Source organism: Phyllostomus hastatus, unplaced genomic scaffold (genome assembly GCF_019186645.2).
Source record: "Phyllostomus hastatus isolate PE091 unplaced genomic scaffold, TTU_PhHast_1.1 phas_contig_98, whole genome shotgun sequence".
NCBI classification, from domain to species: domain Eukaryota; kingdom Metazoa; phylum Chordata; class Mammalia; order Chiroptera; family Phyllostomidae; genus Phyllostomus; species Phyllostomus hastatus.
Genome location: NW_025333999.1, coordinates 6,434,905 through 6,458,698, shown reverse-complemented (window position 1 = coordinate 6,458,698; position 23,794 = coordinate 6,434,905). Strand labels below are relative to the sequence as shown.

Here is a 23,794-nt window from a genome sequence, read left to right as displayed (position 1 = left end):
GTCAAGGTCCAGCTGGATGTGGCTGCCTCCTGGGAACCATCCCTCTCACCCCTGGCTGGGAAGTTCAAAGTTGCCAGGGAAGGAGATTCTGGGTGCCTCTCCAAAAATCCAACTACACAAGAGCCCACTGACGGCCCCTCTGCCCTATTGCTCAAACACACACATGGAGCTCAGCAGACTCGGGCCTCCGAGCCCTGCTATGGGCACCCCCTTAAGGAAAACAAGAAGCCAGTCCCTAGCACCAAAGCTGTGAAAGTCCAGGCCAGGTGTGGAGTGCGTCTGCAGCTGCTACAAGTTTTTACATGTTAAAAAGAAAAAGTCCTGCACACGTCGAAGTCTACTTTCCCACTGGTGGCCCTGCTCCAGAGCTCACAGCTTGGGTGTTGAAAGGGTCAGCCAACATTTTCAGTCTCCTGGGACAGCAGGTCCCTCTCCCCTGTGGCCTGGTGAGGGCCCTGCCTGCCCACTCCAAGCAAGGGGACCTCAATGTTACCTCAATGTCAGTCCTCAAACAAACAGGTCCAGTTTTAGGGTAGGAGGCAGGAGAGGCGGCACCCCAGGAAAAAGAAAAGACACTTTTGGTGCTGGCTAAAGCCTGCGTTTCAACCAAAGGGAATATAAATTACTTGGTGCCCAAAGTAGCACTATTGTTTTAAAAAAGAATAAGAATTTGAAAGAAAGAAAAGAAAAGAAAAGAAAAGAAAAGAAAAGAAAAGAAAAGAAAAGAAAAGAAAAGAAAAGAAAAAAGAAAGCAAGCCACACCACATCCCAAAGTGGTCCTTTCTGGGGCTGCTTAAGCTGTTGGGACACCGATCAGGGCAAAGACTCTGAGAGACTTTGAAGTTTTCAAGAAATGAGTCACAGGATGGAGGAAACTCCGAAATCCCTTCCCAGAGACCCAGGAAAGCAGGCGCACAGGTGGCCCCCGCTGTGGGATTGCAGTGCAGACAGCCCACCCGAGCAGGACTCTCGGCATCCGGGGCGTCCCAGACATCCTGGCCACCTCCCCGGATGCACAGGGAAACAGAAAAAATCTTCAGCCGCCTCCTTCAAATCAATTAGTGCTCTTGTGGAGGAAAAGGGAGAGGAGGTATGTAAATTGAAATATTTGATCCGAATCAGATCCCCAGCTGCAAGGTTTGTCTCCTCCTGGGGTCCCTGGTGGGACGAGGTCTTGAGAGGCCTGAGTGACTTTCAGTGTGTGTGGCGATAGCTGATTTTGTCTTCTGACTGCTCCAGGACACCCAGCATCTCTGCGATGATCGCCCGCAAGGCCCTGCCCAGCTGGTCTGCGTTGTATGGCTTGCCCAGGGGAGGCACGTGGACAAAGGCTGAACGGCCGTGACTCTGGTACAGAGAGGTGTAGTAGGTGAAGTCGCAGAGGTACCTAAGCCGCAGCGCATGGGGAGCAGAAGCGAGATCAACACAGGGTCAGCCCAACAGGACAGCCTCCACCCAAACCCCCAGTAAGACGCCCAACCTCACCAGAAATCTGCAGGAGGGAAGGAATACTGCTTCTCCCTCCCTGGGTTGGCAGAAATGTTTCAAACTCTGACAACTCACAGTGCGTGCGTGTGTGTGTGGGGGGGGGGTGGGGGCAGGCAGTGTGAGGTGCTGCTGGCTGGGGTGCAAACTGCCCCACGGGCAGGCGGTTTGGCCGGCTGGCAAGTTACGAACGCTCAGTCTTTACAAACCGATAGTTTCGGTTTTTAGATCCCACGTTCAGTGCCATTTGCACAGGCACCCGAGAAAGATAAAGTGCGGGCTGTGGCGTTACGTGCAACGTCAGGGGAACAGGAAGAAACCTGCTAGGGACTGAGTGCCTGATCCTCCCCATCAAAATCCGTATTTTGAAGCCCAAACTCTCCAGGTGATGGCATTAAGAGGTAGGCATCTTCGAGAAGTGGAAGCCCTCATCAGTGGGGCAAGCACCTTCATTAAAGGGACCCCGGAGAACTCTGCTGCCCTTCCCAACATGTGGGGACACAGCAAAGTGGAAGGCAGCCAGCTGGAGGAGGGCCTTCGTCAGAACACAACCATGCTGGCACCTTGATCTTGAACTTCCCAGCCTCCAGAACTGATAGTTCCGGTGAACAATACATTTCTGGGGCATTTTGTTCTAGCAGCTCAAACAGACTAAGACACAGTCTAAAGGTCCACTGACAGAAGAATGGCTTAATAAACTCTGGTTTATCCACACAGTAGAATACTATACAATCATTTACAAGGCCTGTGCAGGAGCCAGAGGAAGGCAGAGAACTCGCCAAGATCCGGTCACGTGTCCACAATACTTAGGAAAATCCATGCCACATAACCCCATCCACATAAAAGCAGGGCAGAACAGGACAGAACCCTAAGGCAGAAGGCCAAGGGTGCTCTACATGTATGAAAACATGCAGGGGACAGGAGCTTTCATAATGTGTCTTAGTTAACAGAGGGATCACTAGGGGGAAGCAGAGATGGCGAGAGAATTTTTCACAATGGGAACATATGAAAACGTATTCCAGAATTATCTATGCAATTTAAAACTAGCTTTAAAAAGAGACTGATAATAAATTCAGTCACTCCTACATTCAGTCAGTGAACTGAACTTGTCATCCGCTGCCATTGGGCTGGAGAAGTGTAAGGAGTGTTGAGAAATCAAGGTGCCCAGTGCTGCCGAGTGGGAGCAGAAGAGGACACAGCTTGGTGTGGGAGGTTGAGGAGGCGTCCCTGAGGAGGCGACACGTTGGAGCTGAGAACTGAAGAGGCCTTATCAGAGGGAGGCAGATTTGGACAGAGGCCACAGCAAGGGCAAAGGCCCTGAGGCAAGAGTGGGTGGGTGTGAGGGACAGGAGGCGGCTGGCTTGTGGGTCAGGGAGGCAGTGGGTGAGGAGAGGATGGAGGCTGATGAGGGTGGAGGAGCGGGCAGGGGCCAGACCACACAGTACCTAAGGATGGTGGGGGTTTGATTCCAGGTGCAGTGGGGAGCTTTGGGAGGGATTTAAGCAAGGAAGGGACAGCATCTGATGTAAATTTATAAAAGACCTTGTTATAGTTTCCCTCCCAAATTCATCTTTGCCCAGAGCCTCAGAATGAGACCTCATTTGGATATGGGGGTTCTGCAGATCTACAAGCCAAGGGACGCAAGGGGTTGCTGGCAGCCAGCACTGGTCAGGAGAGAGGCAGGGACGGATTCTCCCTCAGCACCTCAGGTAGGAACGAACTTGCCGACACTTTGATTTTGGACTTTCAGCTTCCGGCACTGGGAGAGAACACATTTCTGTGGTCCTCAGCCACCAGGTTTATGCTTTTGTTATAGCAGCCACGGGAAACTAGTATAGAAACAGACTGCTTGGAGGGGGCAGTCAGGGTTGGGGTACAGGTGGCAGGAGGAATGCCAGGGACCTGGCCACAATAGGGTCCTGCTGGGAGGTGGCAGGGGCCTGGGTGGGGAGAAGTGGGCAGATCCCCACAAAATGAGTTTCAGAAGCAGAATTAGTGGCACCTGTTAGGTGTATGTACTTTGTTCTGTGGCTTAGGCATGGTGAGTGCTCAGTCCACCCAGGCCAAAGTCAATACACTTGACGTGCTCAGCACCAGCCCAGTGGAGGGGGGAACCCCTGCTCACACCCACCCCATGGTGTCCTACCTGCCAGCATCTTGCGAGATGGTCACTGACACATCCAGGCCCAATGTAGTGACCCTCTGACACACAGCATCCATGTCGATGATGGAGTCAATGCTTTCAGGCCCATCTTCCACGCAGCATTGGGAGCCGGGGCAGAAGTGGCAGTTGTCCAGTCCTTTGTAGCCCTTGTTGTGGCCGCACTTTTCCAATGTGACTGTGGTGGCCATGCCTGACACACCCACATGCACCACTAGCTGCAGACAGATAGGCAGGACTTTAGAGGGTCTGTCCATGAGATGAGGGAACCCCTCAGGTCAGGGAGAGGGGGCGTTCTCACTAGACTCTACCTGGCACGACAGTTTCTAACCTCTTGCTGCTGGGGCAGACCCTGTAGTCACTACTACAGAACGGCATGCCAAGTAAAACATGCACAAATGTGAAACATGTAAGATGTTGACTGTAGCTTTTTTTTGTACTTAAAAAAAATTATTGATTTTTTTTTAAGAGAAAGAAACATTGGCCCTGGCAGGTGTGGCTCAGCGGATTGAGTGCCGACCTGCGAATCAGAGGGTCCTGGTTCAATTCTGAGTCAGGGCACATGCCTGGGGTTCATGTCCCTAGTGAGGGGCATGTGGTTGGCAACCACACATTGATGTTTCTCTTCCTCTTTTTCTCCCTCCCTTCCCCTCACTAAAAATAAATAAATCTTTTAAAAAGAGAGAAACATTGGTTTGCTGTTCCACTTATTTATGCATGAATGGTTGATTTTTGTATGTGCCCTGACTGGGGGCTTGAACCGACAAACCTGGTGAACTGGGATGACACCCCAACCAACTGAGCTACCTGGCTAGAGCCACTTCAGCTTTTAATACAATCAAATACTGGAAACAGCATAATTACCCATTTGTGGGGGTTGGTTAAATAAATCATGAACTACTATGTAGCTGTTAAAATGCCCAAAGCAGTTCAATAAGGAATGCTCTTCGAGGTATATTGCCAGCCCTGCTGGTGTGGCTCAGTGGATTGAGCACCAGCCTGCAAACCAAAGGGTCGCCAGTTCAATTCCCAGTCAGGGCACATGCCTGGGTTGCAGGCCAGGGCCCCAGCAGGAGGTAAGAGGCAACCACACATTAATGTTTCTCTCCCTCTCCTTCTCTCTCCCTTCCCCTCTCTCTAAAAATAAAAAATAAAAGAAAGACATATTGCCAAATGCAAAAGACAAGGTATAACTTCTAGGAATCGTGCCTAAAAATAATGAAAGATGTAATAATCTCTCAACGGTCACTTCAGTGTTATTTATAAAAATGAGAAAGAATACGGAAATGAGTGGCATGCCCAATAGTAAGAGGATGGTTATATTAATTACTAAAAATTACCCATTAGTTAAAATAATGTTTAGGGAAAATTTTTAATGACCAAGGTGACTAAATACTTAAGATAAAATATTAAAAAGTAGGGTTATTACAGATAATATTGAATACAGTTCATTTCAACTATCAGTTATTGGTGTGTGTATTTTTTCATTTTAAAAGATTTTACTTGTTTTCAGAGAGAGGGGAAGAGTGGGAGAAAGAGAGGGAAACATCAATGTGTGGTTGCCTCAACCATGCCCCCTACCAGGGACCTGGCCTGCAATCCAGGCATGTGCCCTGACTGGGAATCAAATCGGCAACCTTTTGGTTCGCAGCCAGCGCTCAATCCACTGAGCCACGCCAGCCAGGGCTGGGGTGTGTACTTATATACAGAAGGGGCATTATAAGAAAATATGTGAACATTTAAAATGCAGGCAGCCAGAGGTCACACATGGCTCCTGAGACTGGACACGTGACTGGTACAAGTCGAGATGTCCAGTTGAGTATAAAACATGCCAGATTTTGGAGACTGGGCACAAAAAGATGTAAATGTCTCATTAGTGATTTTTTAAAATGTTGATAACATGTGATCAAAGAACAAAGCCACTCAAGTCATCCTGGTGAGGGCGCCCATCTGTAGGTCCTGATGGGGAAGCAGCACCTGCCTTTGCCCCACTCACCTGTGGGCTGTGCTTCTCCCACAGGGCGGGGATGAGCCTCTGAACTGTCTGGTACTCCACTGGAATCTCATAGATGTGCAGGTCCACGCTGTCGCCAAGCCCCAGCTTCTCCAGCTCCTAAAAGCATGAGAGGGAGTATCATGGCATTAGGTGAGGGCTGCAGGGACCATGTGTCCCCTGGGGACAAACTGACCCATCCTCAGAAAACAGGAGGGTCTCCTGACTCGGGGCAGAGTGGGTAGGCAAGTGTGAGGGCCCACCCCGAAGCTCCTTCCTCACCGCCTTCCCGACCTACTCTCCTCACTCTCTCTCTACACGTCCATGAGTGGCAGGGGTGTGACGCTGTGGCTCTTGGGGCTAACTTCTGGAGGCCTGAACCCTGCTTGTGTGACCTTGGGCATATTACTTAAGCTCTCTGTCTGTGTCCTCACCTGTAAAATGGGGATAGAAAGCACTGACCTCACAAGGTGGTTATCAAGAATTAAATGAACAAATTTTAACTAAGAGTTCCAAGCAATGCTCACATGTTGCCTACTGTTACTACTGTTTCAGTGATTACATTTTCCCTCTGTTACACCTGGTAAGAACTTTTACAGACTTGGTGCGCGGCACACAGCAGGACCTCCGTATACATTTACGGCAGCTCGGCAACCACTCTCGGAGCCTCTGATCATCTTGGGCACAAGTGGTTTAAGAACATCATGAATCACATACAGAAATGGGCTATGGGTAATTGCGTGCACCTTTCTGGGGGAACACCCATGCTCTCCACCAAGGATCCAGCTAGGCACTCCTTCTGGGCAGAACTGACCACCTGGCTGGACCAAGGCTGGGCACATAGCAGGCCCAGAACCAGATCTGACTTACTGCAGGAACAGTGATCCTAACAGCCCGGCACCCACAGGTAGGCAGATATTTGGGGATGAAGATTTCTTTCAGCTCAATATGAAAACCTGGGCATTCTTCATAGTAAAATTAATACTCCAAATAATAATGATCACTAGGGCTATTTCACGTTATTCAGAGCTCAGGCAGTGGTTTGAAAATGCTACCACTGGCGGACAGTACCCAGGGTAGGCATTTGCGTGACTGGCCTCACTCTTGCAGAGGCTTCAGGATTTCCCTATCCGCTTGCCTTGGCTTTGCTATCCACGCGGCCCCAACTGCACACCCAGTCACGGCGGTTTATGCTGGAGTGTCTGACGCCTGCAAAGCAGGTCCCGCCTCACTGACAGACAATTCCAAATTGTTCCCCAAAGAGGATACATCAGGTCACCTGGAAACACGGGCACCTGGAGGACAGGTGGGACATGATGGGAGCGTGACTGTGTGTGTGTGGAGGAGTCTCATCTGCCAACACCAAGAGCTGAACCCCATCCCTCTCGCCACGTCCACTGACATGCCAGACCGGGAAGGACTCCTAGAGAAACCCCATAGCCAGACAGACGGCTGGGGGTGGTGGTGATGAGGGGGTTATGCTTTGTGTGAAATTGGTTTGAAAACATTAAAATATACTAAAGAGAAACTTTGTAAAATATTTTATTTCTTCCAGTCAGTTTTCCTGGTTATTCATGTATTTATTCGTTGTGTTCCCTTTCCACTTAAGCCTCACCTTCTCGGTCTGTGAAACAGGATCAGAGAAGACATTCTTTCGAGGCTTTTCAGACTCAGAGACAAAGCAGGCGCATGCTCACCAGCGTGCAATCACGCTCCTACCTGACTGTATCGCTTTTCACGCCATCAAGCCCGTGAGAAGCGCTGGAGGTTTTAGGTCTGTGATCACCATTTCAGCTCCCCAGTTTCATAAACATTTACCCAGCTTCTGCATACTGGAGTGATTGCTATGGCCACACAAACACGGAGAGACCACCATTCGCTTGAAGTTTCCTGGATACACCTGAGTTTTGCTTGGCAAAATCGATTTGGAAAAGGGCACTGGAAAAAATGAGTGCCCCAAGCGAGGGCAAAGGTCAAGTCTGAGAACTCTGGCAAAACTGACAGTGGGAATACAAATCGTAGACCTTTTTGACTGACACTGCAGCGACACATTCCATGATCAACAGACCTCTAACTGAACTGTACCTGAAATTTCTGGAAGCCCTGAAAACCAGTTTTTCTGGAAGCCATTAGAATGTGCTGTGTGAGATACAGCTTTTCTCTTCCCAGTAGTTGAAACTGGTGCTCTAATCGCTTTCTCTTTAGAAGAACAACAGCTCCACCTACAGGTCTCTCCAGAACAAGCCTGGTAGTTCCTTAAGAAACACTGGAAAGAAGGAAAAAAGCAACCCTGGCCAGAAGAAACTGAGAATCAGGAAAACCCCATTGTGTGGGCGGCTGGAAGGCCAGGGAGGGCTAAGCGAGCCTCCCCTGTTAAAGCTGACCTCAAGCCAGGGGTAGGGACTCCCAGTAAGAGGCAGCATCCCTTGTGAAAACATACCCTAGAAGGAATAGGCCCAATAATTCAGATGACCCTGTTTCAGGACTATGGATTATTTGGCCCTGCCACTCTCTGTGCGAGATTTAAGGGCCATAAATGACACTGTACAGAACAGTATGCCCAGGGCCAGCCCCTGCTGTTCAGTACTGGATTTCAAAGATGCCTTTGCACTCCGGTTGACCAAGACTCTCAACCTTGTTTGCTTCTGAATGGCAGGACCCAGATCCAGGGTCAAGACTCAGAACTGCTGGGCAGTCTTAGCACAAAATTCAAGAACTATTTGATGATTTTGGGGGAGACCTTGAGCCAGGACCTTAAAGATCTAAAACAGTAAGAAGGAACTCTGTTATGTATCATTTAACTAATACTATAGCTACCCTGAACCATCTGGCATCTTTTTGTTTTGTTTGGTTTGGTTTTTGAGAGGGGAAGGGAAGGAGAAAGAGACAGAAAGAAACATCAACGTGTGGTTGCCTCTCGTGCACCCCCCACCAGGGACCTGGCCCGCAACCAGGCCTGTGTCTTGACTGGGAATCGAATCTGCGACCCTCGGCTCGCAGGCTGCTGCTCAGTCCACTGAGCCACACCAGCCAGGGCCCATTTGGTATCTTGTGGATATAAAATATCAGCACAGAAAGCCCTGCAGGATCTGGATGCCACTAACCTCCTTACCCTCCTCGTCCTTATTCTCCCTTCTGCTCAGTTCCCTCCAGCATGAGGTCTCCCACGTACCGGGCACAATCCTGCCTCAGAGCCTTTGCACTGTCTGTTCCCTCTGAAGGGAATGCTCTTTTCTCTCACTTTCTGGTTAGTTGACTCCTCCTTAGCCTTCATGTTTCAGTTGGCTTCCCATCCCGAGAAGACTTCTGGAAGCCCAGCTCCCCTTGCACAATCTCTCCGGCAGAAAGAGCGTCCCAGCCACTGCACAGGACACACACCCAGTAGGTGCTTCTGAATGTCGGCTGAACAACAGAGCAGCTCAAGCTTGGACTGAGAACAAACACAGACTCAGTGGACCCTGCAAATGTACTGGACCCTCCTGAGGGGCCTCACCTTCCTCGACAGTAAATGGGGCTTGGACTAGCTGCTAGCTGGTACCCTCTTTCCTTTTCATCCTTTCCTACATTTAAAAGTAGCTCCTCACTACTCACAATCTCCAAATAATAGAGACAGTCTGATGGGGGACTCAAGAGTTGGAAAAATTTGGTTTAGGTAATAGCTAGTAAGCGTAGTAATCAATGCATGTAAACAACTCCTGTTCCAGGAACTGAAAGTGTGACCCGCCCTGACCCCAGGAGACCATAAACAGTCCCACCTTTGCGCCTCAGGAGGACTTCAAGCAATCAAGATGTTTCTGAGCCATTGTGCTCCAGGGAGAGATGACCACCACCCACGACACCAGTGAAAGAATGCTGTTGCTTTTATCTGATTAACTTTTTCCCTGAATTCCAAACCCCTTACCTACACTTTTCTTCTCCTCATAAAAAGGGCTGGTTTAAAATGGAATTTAAGATGGTCTGTTAGGATATATAACCACCCCATCTTCTCAGATCCCCAGCCATCTGAATAAAACGCCCATAAAAATTTGATCCCTGTCTCCGCTTACTGCTTGTGGTGGTGACAGGCAGCCCAAATGCTGGCTTTTCTGGTTTCAAGTCCAAGTGTCCATCAATGGATGAAAGGATAAATAAACAAAATCTGGGCTACCCACACAGTGAAATAGTATGCAGCCATAAAAAGAAATGAAGCACTGACACAGGCTACCACGTGGATGAAAACTGAAAACATCATGCTGAGAGACAGAGACAGACACAGAGGCCATGCGGCGTGTGACTCCGTCTCTGTGAAATGCCCAGAACAGCACATTCATGGGAACAGAAAACCGATGAGTGGTTGCAGGGCTGGGGGTGGGATGAGACTGCTCATGGGGACGGATTTCCTTTTGGGCTGACAAAAATGTCCAGGACGAGACAGAGGCAGTAGTTATACAACATTGTAAATGTACCAAATGCCACTAAATTGTATACTTTAAATGGTTATATAAGTTTAATCTCAATTGAAAAAATGTAGCCCTTTAGTTGCATGGAGGGTGGCTAGCTGGCTAGATTTGTTCCTCCCCAGCTCACTGGCTGGGTAACCTGAGGCTCATCACCCACCCTCTCTGGGTTTTAGTTCCATCCTCTGTAAGTGGGAGTGATGGGAACACCTGTTTCACAGGGAGGAAGAAAGGAAACAATCCCCATGAAAGGCACAGTAACTAAGAAGGACTCAAAACATGCTAACTCAAACTACACTTTTAGTTCAGTCTAAGCTGAGGTTCTAGAAAGGGTAAGAAGGCTACAGTCTGCAGGGTGGAGCCCCAGATAGTGGGGGAAAGGGAGCAAGAGGGAAGGGAGAGGCACGGGTATTTGGAAGAAGACAAAGGGGAGTGGATGGGAGGAGGAGAAGGGAGAGGGAGAGAAAGGAGAGAGGGAAAGAGGGAGAGAAACCTCGAGGTCCAAAGATATTTTGAGCGTCTGAGGACTGATGGGCATATACACACGCTGAGGCCAGAGTCAGCAGAGACAAAGCTGCCGGAAAGGATCAGAGGGACCAGCACTACCGCTCACGCGGGTCCTAAAATACCTGGTGTTCCCACCAGCTAGAATGGAAAAACTTCATGAGGAAGTGGGGGGAAATTAGCCCTGTGAATAAAGACTGCTCTGGTCCTAAGTAACAAAATTGAACAGCGGGCCTGGAAAGGATGGCTGTTTCCAGTAACTTAATTGTATCTTAAAACAAAGCTCAAGGACATTTAGAGGAAATATAGAAGTATCCAGCATGCTACAAGGTGAAATTCATAGTGTCTATCATACAGCTGAAACTTACCAGACATGCTAAAACAGAAAACTACCACCCAGAATGAGGACAAAAATCAACAGAAACAGGCCCAGCAATAACACAAATGGTAAAATTAATAGATAGGACATTCATATATATAATTTTTAAAGCTAGACATATCAAGTTTGAAGCCACCTCACTCCAAGAACAGGTCCCATCCACACATTTCAGAGGCAAATTACTCTTAAGGGCAGACACTTCCATGCAGACTTAAACACACCTGAGAAAACGCATAGTGTTTATTTTAACATGGATTGTGTTCTTTGGCAATTGTGTTTTCTCCACTGAGCAGACAGTTTTTGATATTTAACTACATTGAGGATCCTGTTCTTTCCATTTTCTCTGCTGCATGATATTCCGCCTTGGAAACTGCCATTGGTTTAAATATTCCCCTACAGTGGAATATTTAAGTGGATCCCAATTTTCAATTATAAGCTATGCTGCAGCAAACATCCTTGTGCATATTTCTTGTACCATGTGTAACACATAAAAGGCAAGAAGTGGCCTTGCTGCAGTGCAAGATCAATACCTATTTACCAGCAAGGGATACTGTCAAATCAATGGCGCTTTCTGACCTCAGACTCGGTGCACCCTGGAGACGTTGTGGGGGTGGGCACTTCAGGGGTTATAAATGAATCTACCCCTAATCCCCAAGAGGAGACCCACTGAGCTCTTTTCTATCTTAAAAACAAATTCAATGACACCAAAAGCACAGATAATTTTTTTAAATAGAGGAATTATACTCCATAATTTTTTTAAAACCTCTGTGCAAAGGACACAATCACCAGAGTGAAAAAACAAACCACGGAATGAGAGAAAATTTTTGCAAATCACATATCTGTCAAGGGACCAGTACCTAGAATATATAAAGAACACCTACAACTCAATACCAACAACAAAGCTAACCCGATTCTAAGGCAGGCAGAGGACAGGAACAGACATTTCTCCAAAGAAGATGCACAAATGACACACACACAAAAAGATGCTCAGCATGACTAGTCATTAGGGACATGAAAATCAAAAGCACAATGAAATACCACCTCACACCCATCAGGGTAGTTTTTTCTTTCTCTTTTTTTTTTAAAGGAAAGTAAGTATTGGTGAAGACGTGGAGAAACTGGAACCCCTGTGCGCTGTGATGTGTGATGGGGATATAAAACGAGCAGCCACTGTGGAAAACAGTATGGCCGTTCCTCAAAAATACTTTTTTAAAGGTTTTATTGTATTCTCATTTGAGAGAGAGGGAAGGGAGAGAGACAGAGAAACTTCTATACAAAAGAGAAACACGAATCGGCTGCCTCTGAGCTTGCAACCTGCACATGAGCCCTGACCTGGAATTGAACCAGTGACCCTTTGGTTATGGTGCGACACTCCAACCAAGCCATGCCAGCCAGGGCTGTTTCTCAAAAATATTAAACACATCCCTAAAAGAACGGAAAAAGACTTCAACAGATATTTGTACACTCATGTTCACAGCAGCATTATGCACAATGGCCAAAAAAGTGAAAACAAAACATAATCCATCAATTAATGACTGTATAAACAAAATGTGGTATATACATACAACGGAATATTATTCAGCCTCAAAAAGGAAGAAAATTCTGGGGAGCATTTAAAATCTTGTTCTCTGACATCTGTTGTCAGTTTGGCTCTTATAAAAACTCTTATAAACTCTTATAAAAATTCTCTTAAAAACAAAAAAGAAATTCAGGCACATGTTACAATATGGATGAACCTCAAAAACATGCTCAGGGAACTAAGCCAGTCACCAAAGACAAACACTGCACGATTGCACTCACATGAGGTCCAAAGAGGAGCCAGACTCCCAGAGGCAGAAAGGAGAAGGGTGGGTGGCGGGGCTGGGGAGCGAGTGTCGAGTGGGGACAGAGTTTCACTGGGGGAGGTGAGAGGGCCTGCAGATGGAGGGCGGTGATGGTCGCACAACAGTTCGAATGTGCTTAATGCCAGTGAATTGTAGGCTTAAAAATGGTCAAGAGGAATTTTACACTATGCATACTTTATCACAATAGAAAGGGCTTAGACCCACACTTCTTGAGAGAGGAAGAAGTCTGTATTGATTCGTGACCCAGCTGCCACAGGACTGGAACGCTGGGGAGAGGGTCGTGGCCTCCCACCGCCCCTGTACCCACTCAGACACTCAAGTACAAATACCTACTTTTAAGGCGAACCTAAATACAACAACAAGCTCCAGCAGTCGGCGCAGCTGCACAGCAAGCGGAGGCTCGGCACGAACTGGCCCTGTTGTCCGAGTCAGCTGGCGGCAGGCCTCCTGCGGTTTCTCCCGGATCGCAAGAACAAACTCCGACTGGGCTGTCTCCCAAGGCAATCGGATATTTATGATCATACTAAAATTAAACTTTTACTTTTGGAGCTTTTTGAAGTTTTTAAATATTTATCAACTACTGTAAATTAACGTACCTTTTCAAGTTCTAATTATAACCAAGTATAATGTTTAATTTTCATTTTTCTGAGCAAAAATGAAAATAAAACATTAGCCATCAAACAAAATGGCTTAGAAGTCAAGAAAATTTTTATATTATATTTATCTTCTTATCTCTTTCTCTACAGAGAGAAAATTCGGGGAATCTGGGCATGAGAAGACTTCTTCGCACTCTTCTTATAACTTGTCAAAAAATTTCTCTAGTTGAAAGGGGATGAAGATGGTTGCTTCCTCTCCCCACAGGGCAGGGAGGACGAGTCTGCAGCAGAGGCTCTGACTGGGCGTAGGTGAGTCACCTCAGCCGCCCTGACACCCCATCTCCGTGGTCCCCCTGTTCTTGCCCCCCCTGCTCGGAACTTTCCCACCCTGCCCTGTGTCGTCTTCCTGTGGCTCTGGCAGCCTTTTCTGGCAACAGAAAATAGGCTGAAAGGCAAGAAATTAAAAGAATCCATCTCTCAGGCTGAGTGAGGATTTTAAAAGGATTGTTTATTTGTTCAGAATTTCAATTGGGAAGTTGTCCCCAAAGTGAGCCCCTCATAGGCCCAAACAAGTCAATTTGGGGGCACCACCTCTGAGAGCAGAGAGATGAAGGAAGCTGCTAATCTGACTAGTGGCCCACCCCAGGAACCCCCTCTGGGGAAGGGAAACTGTCCCAGTGGCCTCGGTGACATGGGATGTGCTACGGCGGATGCCGGGTTCCTGCGGCCGACCGTCCCTGCTACCCTCTCTGCCCTCTTCCCCAGCATCAGCCTGATAGCCACTTGCCCACATCATCTTAGTGGTAGGAGATGAGCCAGGAGCCACAGAATGAGTCACCAGCTCAACTAACCTTTGCTCCTCATGTCCTCTGGGTGCCCACTTAGCCCTTCTCCAAGTGGGGGAAAAAATTTAAACTATGAAAACCACCATCAAAGAACATGCACACACCTCATAGCCAGCAGCCCCACAGCGAGGCAGTCACCTATTCGCCAAAGACCCTGATAGGAGTGTCAGTGCTGCTGTATTCTTAGGGAACACCCTGACCGGTGGTTCAGTTGGCTGGGTGTCATCCAGCAAAGTGAAAGGTCACAGGTTCGATTCCCAGTGAGGGCACATGCCTGTGTTGTAGGGGCGCATGTGAGAGGCAAGTGATCAATGTTTGTCTCCCTCTCTTTCTTTTTCCCTTCTCCTTTCTCTCTTAAAAAATAAAAACAAAAAATTATTCTTAGGGAGAAACCTTGAAGCCCCTCAATGCCAATGTCAATAGGAGAAGGGGGTGAGTCAGGAAGAGAGCCAGCTGCCCCCCTTCACCAAAGCAGGCTAAGCAAAAGCAGCTGGCACACTCGGGTGCAAAGGCTGAGCCACACCTCCCAGCACTCCTCTCTGCTGACTAAGCTCAGGATGGCAGCTGTCCCTGGGGCAGGATGGGGAGGCAGGGGGTACTTTCTGGGTGGAGAGCAATGCCCTCTACCTTGCTTAAGGCATTGGAGACATGGGCATAAATACTTTTCCCCAAAGTGATAGGGCCAGTGAAGGTCAGTATGTGTGGCTTTATGCAAATTATGCCCCAATTTTAAAAAGGGCAACGGTCAAAGAGCAGCTGTGAAGTTCGTCTGAAGTTATGAAAAGTGAATGGCTGTAATCTCACTCAATTCTTTGCCTCTGAACACTTTCTGTTCCAGTGGAAGCGCTGGTTCTCCCCGGGGCCTGGCAGCATACCCCAAGTCCCAGCTATGGGCAGAGAGCGCCGAACACACCCCGTGAAAGCAAGGGACTGCCAGGGCCCCAGACAGTGCATTGTCTATGCCCTGTCTACCTGACAAGACTCCGCCACTCGGACTCGTCTGACCGATTCCCTTGACCCCACAACAAAGACCCCTTTTGTTCCCTGGTTAATATCCTTAGCAGGTCTGTCTAGACTCACTGTGGCAGTAATTGTCTTGTGATGTCACAGGGACCTGTGACCCGGCTCCTCCTCGCCTGCCCAGGCAGGGAATGCCCCAGACAGCTCCAAGCCAAGGGGTCCCCACCCTGAGACCTATACCTACCTGGGCCTCCTAGAGAGATATGAAGCTGGTGTCCCATGAAGCACGTGGGAGAGACAGAAAAATGAAAAACATTCTCTCCTGCAAGAGGTGCTGAGGAGCACCATCCTGGGGAAAGACCACAGTGTGCAGGGTTCACCCCTCAGCCCCCAGAACTCCCACCTCCTGATGCTGGTGGACGTTCACCCAGGGCTAAAGAAGGAAGGTCACGTGAGGGAAGGGGAGCGAGAGACAGAGAGACAGAGAGACAGAGAGAGGTGGAGTAGGAAAGGAAGAGAGACTGTGAGAGACTCATAGGCCAAGAGAAATAGGGAGACAGAGAAAAACAGAAACAGAGATGGCGAGAGAAAGATAAAGAGAAGGGGAGACACAGATTGAGACAGAGAAAGACAGACACCCACAGAGAAGCAAAGAGACAGAATGGGAGACAGAAATAGAGATATAAAGAGAAAGAGAGATGGAGAGAGAAGGGGAGAGACAGACAGGGAGAGAAGTTAGCTGGTCCCTGAGAAGGAGGGGCTCCTTCTACAGATGGCAACTTGGGCTTCTGGGAAATCAGCCGGGTCAGAAAGTAACGCTGCTCCCTCTGTACAACCAAACCCCATCTCCAGCCTCAGGAGACAGACATCAGCCACTCCTGCACCCTGAGTCTGGACCACACCAAGAACCCTGGGGCCTAGTTCCTGAGGCGTGGACTCGCCTTCTCCAGCAGCTGCATTCTTTTCACAGGCAAAACTGCTTTATCCAGGCCAACCAGAAGGCACCACAGCGGCTCCAAGCGACCCCTGGGTCGATAGCGCAGACCAATTGGGACGACTCAGCTCCAATGACCTGGCGAGAGTTGCCTGCGGTGGCAGTGAAGCCAGCAGAGAGGCTTACACTTTGGGGAGGGGGTAGCCTAGGGGGGCACAGGGGTTCTGGAAAGAGGAAGAATGGGAAGGGGCTGGGATGATCTAAATCTTGACCCTAGATGCAGGTGACACACAGGCGCCTGTGAATAAGATCCCGTGGAGTTACACGAGCACAAGCATTTGGAGGACAGCCGTACCCCTCCAGTTTCGTTTTGTTCGTCGTGAACAGGGGAACAATCAGATCTGGGCAGGTTGGTGTCTTTTTAGCTGGGGAATGATGGAAAATCTTCTCTTGCTCATAAACTTGAAGAAGAAAATTGAAAGTCTTCCAGAGGCAAGGTCTGGAGAGATGAGCGATTTTAACAGAAGGGGTGTTTCCCCTCAGGCAGTGGGATGAAAAGCAGCCACCCCCTCCACCCGAGTCCTAAAGCTGGGGGGGTGGATTTCCAAAGATTGTTTAATTGATTTTTCTCCTATTTAGATGCAGATCATCATGTCTGGGGCCCAGGAATTCAGACACACGGCTTTGTGTCCACTCAGCCCCATGAAGGCTCGGGTCTGAAACCCGCACAAAGCCAGACGCACACGTCTTCAGAAACACGCTGTTTCCTTTTTGTCTGGGGCTCCAGGGAGCGGGTGCTATGAGCACGGCCTGCAACATGCTCCCATCTGCAGGGTCCCGGGGACCCCACCCCTCTGTCTCACTCACAAAATGGGGTAAACTTTTTATAAAAGGAAAGTGGCCAAGATTTTTGAGATCGGAATAAGGATGATTAAAAAAGTAGGGGCTCCAGTTAGGGGTTGGCCCATCAAGGTTTCAACTTGAATTTCTCTCCAAATTCAGGGCTCTGGAGTGGAAAGCAGGCGATGCCTTAAATCAAGCAGCTAATGGGCTAGGATTAACACGAGTCTGGCTCCGGTCTCGCAGATCTGATTTATATAGGGAGAAAACGTTTCTCTCTTTCTCTCTGCCCATTGTTCCCTAGTCTGTCCCTCCAAATGCCCCATCTGACAAAGAAATTGGAAGGCTCACTGGCTGACACCCTGCTTAGGACAGCAGGAAAGACCCCCCCACTCCTCAACCAATATGCAGACTTCTCTTCCCCTAGCAGCTGGGAGGTACCAATGAGGATCACTGCACCCCCCCAAAAGGTTAATACATCCCCCAATATCTCTACCTGGTGCCCCAAAAACCTGGCTGGGGCATGGGGCACTTCTGAGGCAATGCCACTCTGTATTTTTGGCTGTGTGACTTCAGATAGTTCGCTCCAGGCCTCAGTTTCCTCATCCATCAAGTGGGTGCAGGAGTAACTACTCCTAACCACGTAGGGGCTGTTAGGAAAATTCAGAGTGCTGGGCTACAGAACACACTTGGCTCAACACATGTAAGCTACAGCAGCTGCTATCTGGGAAGACGCACACATCAAACTGAAATATGTCACAGGAAGCTTCACAAGAGATGTTCCTGTTGTGGAGTCCTTCCTTTCTTTGGTGCCAAATATTGCCTGTGGGAGCCCAGCCCCAAGACTGATTCCTACCCTTTGGATCCAAATTACCTGGACTGCAATCCAGCTGGCATTCACGGTATGTTCCCCAAAAGGACCAAACCCTAAAAAAAAAAGCAAAAACAAAAACAGTAAAAGCAGCATGTCACCACAGAGTGGCCCTTCCCAGCCTGCCCAGGGTCGGGCTGCTGCCTCCATCTGGAAGAACAGGGCAGGGAGCTGCAGGAGCAGCTGACACCTGGGACAATGTTGGAGGCCTGTCCTGAGTTCTGGGGCACACCCAGTGATGCTTCAGAGCTGCCCCCCACCCACACACACTGGTCTGCTTTTAACTCCTTTCCCGTCCTTACTTTCACGTGCCCTCGTGCCCGGCAAAAGGCCAGTGGCCTCCTTTTGCCCCCAAAAGGCTGGTCTTGCTCCTTTCTCAACTTCCTCCCCTGTCCTTGACTCAGCAAGTAATTATTTTGTCACTGTTCCTGGGGGGCCTCTTCCCCTTTCTGGAAATGCAGAGGGCTGTAGGCACTGTGTGAATTACCATTGAATGAAGAATGGCTCTTAAGGGGTGCACGTGGGTGCCCCCCAGGCCAGGCGGTCCAGACATCATCCCACCACCCTCCTCACCACTTGTTTAAACTCTAGCCCCATTTAGGAACCAAGACAGTCACCCAGAAACGTGCCGAGTGCTCTGTGTGCACTGTAGCACTCTGCCTCACTGCACCCCCTTTCAGGAAAGGGGGTTTCCTGGGCCCATTTTAAAGAAGCCGGACAGAGGCCCAAAGTGGTTAAGCCAGCTGCCCCAGGTCACACAGGGAGAAGATGGAAGAGTTGAGATTCAAACCCAGATCCGTGAGTCTATGGCTCCCCTCTTCTCATTACCCGTCACCCTGCCTAAAAAAATAAACATCTCCAAGAGAGGCTGCCCTGGAAGCGTGGGTCACTACAGTTGGGCTGAGAGTCCCAGGTAGGGTCAAGACACCAGGAAAGGATGCTGTGCCTTGGAAGAGCTGGACTCCATCCCTCAGGCTGAGTCACAACCTCACCACTCCCTCCCTTCTCTGTGAGACTCAGTGTGCCCCTCTGCAAAATGGAGACAGTTCAGATGTCATGAGCTCATGCAAGGAAAATGCTCAGTGGATAGCTGCCTGCACAGTCAGCAACAGAGCAACGAAAAACCAGAGATTGGAGGGTTGCAAGGGGTAGTGACCTTTCCCCAATCACACACACCTGTTCATCAGGTTGAGTGGCTTCTTCCTGAGAATCTCAGGACTGGTTCCACCTTCCCAGATCACAGAACACCTGTGTGAACCTTATCTGGATTTCTCACTGGGACCATTCCAGGAGGCGAATCAAAATGACCCCCCAGCCACACACCCAGCAGAAGTTGACGCTCACGTCGCTCTGAGTCTCCTCAAGGAACAGGTACTTTAAGGGAGTTGGTGACAGCGAGGGGCGGTCTCACCCACAAACAGCCTGAGCAGAAAAGATTTTATCAAAATGGTCCCTGGGACAACCAGGAGAGTGGCTGGACATCCAAGGTCCCCTGAGTTCCACCTGGCCTGTCCAGGGTGGGAGGGGGGTGGAGAGCAGGCCCCCCATTAGCTCAGGACTGGGGAGCAGTAGCTGTCAGGAGGTTCATCTATCACCAGGGCACTTCCTGCCCACAAATCGGCCTTTGTCCCCTGGGGCGGAGGGTGGGGACAGGCCCGACCTCAGGAGGGGCAGGGAGGAATAGTCCAGTCTAGCTCACCCGCCGGGCAGACGAAACAGGCAGGTGCCGTAAGGTCACCGTGTCCACCCGAGGAAGGAAGGACGCCAGAGTAGCCTGCTCAGTGCGGGGAACTCAACTGGATCCCCACACCCCTTCCTGCCCCGACCCTGACACTGGGGCACCCCCTTCTTCACTTTCTATGTTGCACGGACCGAGCTGAGCTCCCGTGGGCGATGACATCTTCCAAACGTGGCATGACTTTCCAGCACCTGCTCAGCCCGGGAAACCGCACCCCACCCCCAGCCCCGTCCGCCCCCGGCCCGACTGCCGCCATCAGCGTACCCGTCACCACCACTGCCTTCCGGGGCTGTTCCATGGCGTTCGGGCTTCGCCTCAGACCGGCTGCGGTCCGTACTGGCGCCGTTCTACGCCACTGAGGCCCGGCCCCTAGCCACGCCCCACCCACGTCCACGCCCCTGGTCCCGCCCCACCCAGGCCGCTAGGCGTGCGCGCCCCCGGGGCCCAGACCCGTGCACGCGAGGTCCAGTGTTGAACCCTGGAACACCCGGCGCCTCGCCACCCTCAGTTTCAGACTCTCACTTGAAATACGAGGACAGTTCTTCCCATAGGATGTGGCTGCGTGAACTCACTGATTTAGGCGCTGAGTTCACTTATTCCGAAAGTGTTCATAGAGTGCCTGCCGTGAATATCGGGGAGTTCCCCCATTTCCCTGTGAGCAACTCCTCTGTTCCTCCCGTTTTACAGATGTGGAACATGAGGCACAGTTCGGAAGGCCACTAGGTTAGACTCTCTAGGGTCACAGAAGAGACATGCAGGCCAGGAAGTTGAGCTAGGGAAGAACTGAGTGGCACTGGAAGGTTCCCTGCAGGCTTCTACGTTGCTAAGGAGGCTGATGTGGCCCAGAGACCTCAGGCTCCCCTCCCTCCATCTCCCACATGCAACTCCCCAGTCCTCCAAGGGCATAACACAGTCCCACCCCAGGGCCTCTGCACTTGATATTCCTTCAGTTACCATGAACTGCTTTCTCTCCTTTGGGGCTCAGCTGGAACATCACCTCCTCCTAGAAGTCCTCCCTGGCTGTCACCTCCTCCTTCAGGCCCTCCTTACCTCACTGGATGGAATCACCACCACTCCAGGAGACCCTTCTCATTTCCTTATTTCCTCCTCTCCTTAGCAACAATCACATTCAGAAATGATTCCTTTATAGGTATTGCTTTTCTGGTTTATTTCCCATTTCCTCCAACATAGGGGTTAGGACTTTCATGCCAAAGGGTGTGTCTCTATTATCAATGTCCCTGTACCCAGTACAAGCCTGGCACACAGTTGGTCCCACCAATGTTCATCAGAGGCCAGAATTCCTCTAAAAACAGTCAGAAAAATAAAGTTTTTGAGTTTCTTGCCACATCTTCAGAAACAGGGCTGAACCTTAGACTTGGTCACTGACATCTCATTCCAAGCAGCCTTGGCTCAAATTAGCCAGGGTGCTGCTGAAGTATCAGCTACCTCTGGCCCAGGGCCTCAGAATACCCAGAGCCCCGTTTGCAAACACAGACTGGAGGTCACCTACTCAGCAGCTATTTGAGTCTCTGGCAGCTTCAGGTAAAATTCAGAAAATTCAGAGCAGGCCTGGTCTGGCTGTGGGAGTGAGCCCCAAACCAAGTGGGAGAAGAGAAGAGAATGAAAATCTGAACCAGAATCAGGTTTTACAGCTCAAACATGAATAAGTGTCTGGAGCAAAGTGCACATGTTACTAGAAGCCTGGGATGTGAAGAGAGGGAGGTCACAATATGTTTCATTTTCCCCCATCACACCAGAAAAAGGGAGGAAACTGTTAACACCCAGAGTCAGCACTGAGGAGGAGAAACCAGGTAATGATAAAAACCCATGTAAGGTACTAACGTTCAAAGTACAAGAGAGGGAATCATTAAATTTTGAGGTTAGTCATTGAAGAGTTCATGGAGCAGCTATGCACTAATGCAGGTTCTGACAATTGCCAGGGACAAAGTCCAAACTTCAGATTAAGCAATAAAAACCAACCTCTTGGGCTCATATAAGTGGAAAGTCAGACCTAATGGCTTCAGGAATAGCTGGATCCAGGGGCACAAACCATCCTCCCTGTCCACCAAGTAGCTCTGCTCTTATGTATGTTGAATTCTTGTGCATGTTGGAACCAGACGGCACTGAGCTTTTACTCTCTTACTTGTAAATCTATTTCACTTTTAACAATCTCCATGGAAAGCACCCTTCTCCCTCCTAGCCCTCAGTATCCCTCTCAAGGGAGATTCTAATTATTCTTGGTTGGTCACGTGCTTCTCCTTTAACCAATCACTATGGGCAGGAGAATGGAGAATTCTGGCCACCCCTAAGTTGAAAGGACCGACAAAAACCGCAGTGATCTCAGTCTACCACATGGGGTCACCCAAGCAGAGTTTTCAAGGATGAAATAGGACTGCTAGTTGGGCAAAAGAAAGCCACTGGACGTAGAAAGGTCTAGAAAAGGCACAGAAAAAGTAATCCAGCACAAGAATTTTTTCCTACTTCCACCACCATATTAATGCTGGGACATTTCATGTACCCCAGTTTCTGTTGTTTACATCAAGCGGCCTTTACCCTTAATAAGCAAGACCTGGCGGATCAGCAGTTAGCACATCTGGGTTGGCCGCCTACCAGTGTTGTGCACCCATCCCAGATCTTGCCAGCTTCCCTGGGAAAAGCCCTGGACTGATGGTAGGTGGGACTTGAAGAATAAATGCTCCAGCAGCCCTGAGCCAGGACGGGACCACAATGGGATCGCAATGAGACGAGAGCTCTTTCTTAAAGAAAATTTTATTCACTGATTAAAAAAATTAATCCTCACCTGAGGATATGTTTATTGATTTTAGAGAGCAAGGAAGTGAGAGAGAGGGAAAGAGACAGACAGACATCGATTTGTTGTCCACCTATGCACGCATTGGTTGCTTTTTATATGTGCCCTGACCAGAGATCAAATCCACAACCTTGGCTTATCCAAGCAACGTTCAAACCAACTGAACTACTCTGCCAAGGCTGAGACGTGAGCTCTCATGTTGCTTTCCTGAGGTCCCCAGCTGGACTGACCCCCAGTTGCTTTCTGCCTCACATATTCATTGGTGGTGCTCCATGCTGGGATCCTTCTCTCCCTGTATCAGGTCTCCATCTCCAGTGGGGCTTCCTAGAGTCACCCCTTAAATACACTATGTGCCCTTGAGCACTCATCTCAGGACCAGCTTTGGAAGGACAACTGTGGGTCCAGGGATAGCAAGAGCCTGGCAGTTTATATGGCTTTCACATTGGATCAATTCACTAACATAACTTAGATTATGTTCTAAGTCCGGGTACCTGTATGACCTTATTTGAAATAAGGTCTTCGCAGATGTAATTAAGGATCTGAAGATGACATTATTGTGGATTTACAGTGGGTCTATTAAGAGAAACAGTGTCCTTTTAACAGAAAGGAGAGAAAGTTTTAGACACAGACACAGAGAAGAAAGCCATGTGAAGAGAAACAGATTGGAGTGATATGTTCACAAGCCAAGGAACTACAAGGACTGCCAACAACTAGCAGAAGCTGGAGGAGCAGCCTGGGATGAATCGTTCCTCAGGGCCTTCTGGAGGCAGCAACCCTGCTGACACCTTGTCATCAGACTTCTGAATCAAGTTCTACTGTTTTAAGCCAACCAGTTTCTGATTTGTTCCAGTAGCCGAAGGAAAGAACGCATTTGCCTATTTATTTTGTTTAGTGTATGTTTCCCCAACTGACTCCTAAACTCGAAGAGAGCCAGTTTTCTCAGGTTTACTCGCTTTTGTTTCCAAGAGCAGGCAAGTGGTAGTAGGTAGGTGCTCGACAGTATGTGCCAGATGTTGTCCAAAGTGCTTTCTTGTGGTTTAACTCGTTTCATCCTCACTGTAACCTTCTAGAGCAGACACTATCATTACACCTATTTTACAGGGCGGGACAACTAAGGCTTAGAGGGGCACAGTCAGGATTGCAACTTACCAAATGATGGCCTTGGATGAGGACCAACTACAACAGTGAAAATCAGAACAGAAGCCAGAAGGCATTTCCTAATAACCGTGGAGCGTCGGTTTCTCCAGCTACAAGCTGGAAGGAGTAACCAGTCTTGCTCACAGCGTGGACCCAGAGCGCCGTAGGTTCTACTTAAGCCAGAAACCCTACCCAAGGAGACTCCAGCGCCGGCTCGCGTAGCTCCGCCCCCTTTTGCAGCATTCACCGCGGCACTTTACGG

At 49.3% G+C, this 23,794-nt stretch overlaps 1 protein-coding gene across 4 annotated transcripts; it reads right to left on the bottom strand.

Moving 5' to 3' along the window:
* Positions 1-1,044: 1,044 nt before the first annotated feature.
* On the bottom strand, positions 1,045-23,748 carry PGPEP1 (pyroglutamyl-peptidase I). 4 transcript variants are annotated; one of them, XM_045852916.1, is made up of 6 exons: positions 19,851-19,924; positions 19,025-19,270; positions 17,852-17,904; positions 5,643-5,759; positions 3,632-3,864; positions 1,045-1,387 (listed from the first exon to the last, which is right to left on the bottom strand). In XM_045852916.1, the coding sequence occupies exons 5-6, from the start codon at positions 3,835-3,837 to the stop codon at positions 1,195-1,197; spliced, it is 399 nt and encodes a 132-aa protein (XP_045708872.1). In that variant the 5' UTR covers positions 3,838-3,864; positions 5,643-5,759; positions 17,852-17,904; positions 19,025-19,270; positions 19,851-19,924; the 3' UTR covers positions 1,045-1,194. The 4 variants fall into 4 exon arrangements, with proteins under 4 accessions (XP_045708872.1, XP_045708873.1, XP_045708871.1 ...); XM_045852917.1 differs by lacking the exons at positions 19,025-19,270; positions 19,851-19,924 and adding an exon at positions 23,545-23,748; XM_045852915.1 differs by lacking the exon at positions 19,025-19,270 and having other exon boundaries at positions 19,851-19,936.
* Positions 23,749-23,794: the final 46 nt, after the last annotated feature.

Coding starts and splice junctions, on each gene's coding strand:
- PGPEP1 (XM_045852915.1), bottom strand. CDS start 19,884: ATGGAACAGCCCCGGAAGGCAGTGGTGGTGACGG. Junction 17,905..19,850: donor GAAGGCAGTGGTGGTGACGG/GTACGCTGATGG, acceptor TTTTTTTTTTAG/GGTTTGGTCCTTTTGGGGAA. Junction 1,388..3,631: donor ATCTCGCAAGATGCTGGCAG/GTAGGACACCAT, acceptor GCTGCGGCTTAG/GTACCTCTGCGACTTCACCT.